The 1,503-nt window shown below is 60.7% G+C and overlaps 1 protein-coding gene across 1 annotated transcript in view; it reads left to right on the top strand.

Annotated features, from left to right (window-relative positions):
- Positions 1-1,503, top strand: part of ZBTB48 (zinc finger and BTB domain containing 48) — a gene marked incomplete at its 5' end in the record, with an annotated part of 9,968 nt that overhangs the window by 5,197 nt on the left and 3,268 nt on the right. The window contains 4 exon segments of the mRNA XM_009333541.1: positions 22-207; positions 943-1,054; positions 1,470-1,501; position 1,503. The exon segment at position 1,503 is cut by the window's right edge and continues 57 nt beyond it. Coding sequence (XP_009331816.1) covers positions 22-207; positions 943-1,054; positions 1,470-1,501; position 1,503 — 331 coding nt within the window.

Here is a 1,503-nt window from a genome sequence, read left to right as displayed (position 1 = left end):
CGACGGCGGGCGGGGGGACAGCGACGCCGAGTCCCTTCCCGAGAAAAAGGCCCCGCGGAGCAAAAAGAACCCCCCCCCGGGGAAGGCACCCGGCAGCGCGGGGGCGGCGGGGACGCCGGGGAGCAGAAAAGGTACAGCGGTGCCGGTTGAGTGCCCCACATGTCATAAAACCTTCCTCAGCAAATATTACCTTAAAGTGCACAACAGGTAAACGCTCCGACTTCTCCTTCCCCTTGCGTCCGCGCGTAGGGACCCGCGCCCCCCCGCGAGGCTCTGCCCCTTCCCGCCAGCTCTTCCACGGGGGGTGGGCGAATGGCCCTGCTTGCAGCCGGCTGGTGTCAACGCCTCGGTGTCCCCCGGGATGGAAAGGGAGGTCCCCTGTGCCCCGCGGGGCGGGGTTGCTTTGAGCTGGGGGGGGGTTTATACATCTCCGAAACCCACAGTGACTGTCCAGGGCTTCCGCTCTCAGGGGTAGGAGCCAGCCCGACGCAGAAGGACGATGGCAAATCGTCCTTCTGGGCTTTCAAAATCGGCCCTGGGCCGTGGGGGAATTTGCCCGGGCTGTGGGGAGCGCACCGGCGCGGCCGGGCACTGCGAGGAGCTGCGGGGTTGATAACCGAGAGCAAAGTGGGTGCCTGCAGAGAGGGCACGAGCTCCAGCTTCGCTCACCTGCAAGGGACGTACCTTAGCCCTGCGAAACCGAGGCTTCGCGGCGCGCAGCGGGCACCAGCAGCTTGACTGCGCTCTGACAGGATCAGCAAAGCTGGCATAAAAGGCGGCTTTTGGGCAACTGTGAATATTGGCGCTGGGAGGGTGTGTAAAAGCTGCCTGGTCCTTCCCTCTCCCTTCCCAGGTCCTTCCCAGTGTCCTCGCCGGGCCTGTTCGTGCATCTCTGCTGTCAGACTGGCAGTGACAGATGCTCTCCGTTTGTATTCCCCCTAGGAAACACACTGGAGAAAAGCCATTTGAATGTTCCAAATGTGGCAAATGTTATTTTAGGAAAGAGAATCTCCTGGAACATGAAGCCAGAAATTGCATGAACCGATCTGAGCAGGTACGCCCGGGAAGCTGCCACCGGCGGTCTGGAAAGCGTGTGCCGTTCTGTGGGAGCGGAATTAGAGCCTTTTTCCAGCCGCAGTCCACGTCACACTCAGCTACCAAACAAAAACCCCTCGTCACCACTGCGCGGCGTGTGTACCGCAGCCGGGACCGCCCCCACCCCGGGTCCCTCTCTTGTTGAGGACGGCAAGCGGCTTTTGTCTGATTTACCAGACAGCTCTCATTTTGTCTGTTCTTTTTCAAGCACACGAGGATACTCTTTGTACCATAAGAGATCCAGATCGCTGCGGGTGCGGGTTAAACGTCATAACCAGGTCCCAGCGCCCGAGTGCCAAGCGCTGGCCTGAGCTGCAGGCTTCGTGTCGGACTCTTGGTTCTGCAGAAGCCGATGCCTCCCCCGTCTCTTGCAGGTTTTCACGTGTTCAGTCTGCCAGGAGGTGTTCA

The sequence above is a fragment of the Pygoscelis adeliae genome, unplaced genomic scaffold (genome assembly GCF_000699105.1).
Source record: "Pygoscelis adeliae isolate BGI_AS28 unplaced genomic scaffold, ASM69910v1 Scaffold370, whole genome shotgun sequence".
In the NCBI taxonomy this organism is placed as follows: Eukaryota; Metazoa; Chordata; class Aves; order Sphenisciformes; family Spheniscidae; genus Pygoscelis; species Pygoscelis adeliae.
The sequence above is the reverse complement of the archived record's forward strand: the minus strand, read 5'-3'. Positions and strand labels throughout refer to the sequence as shown.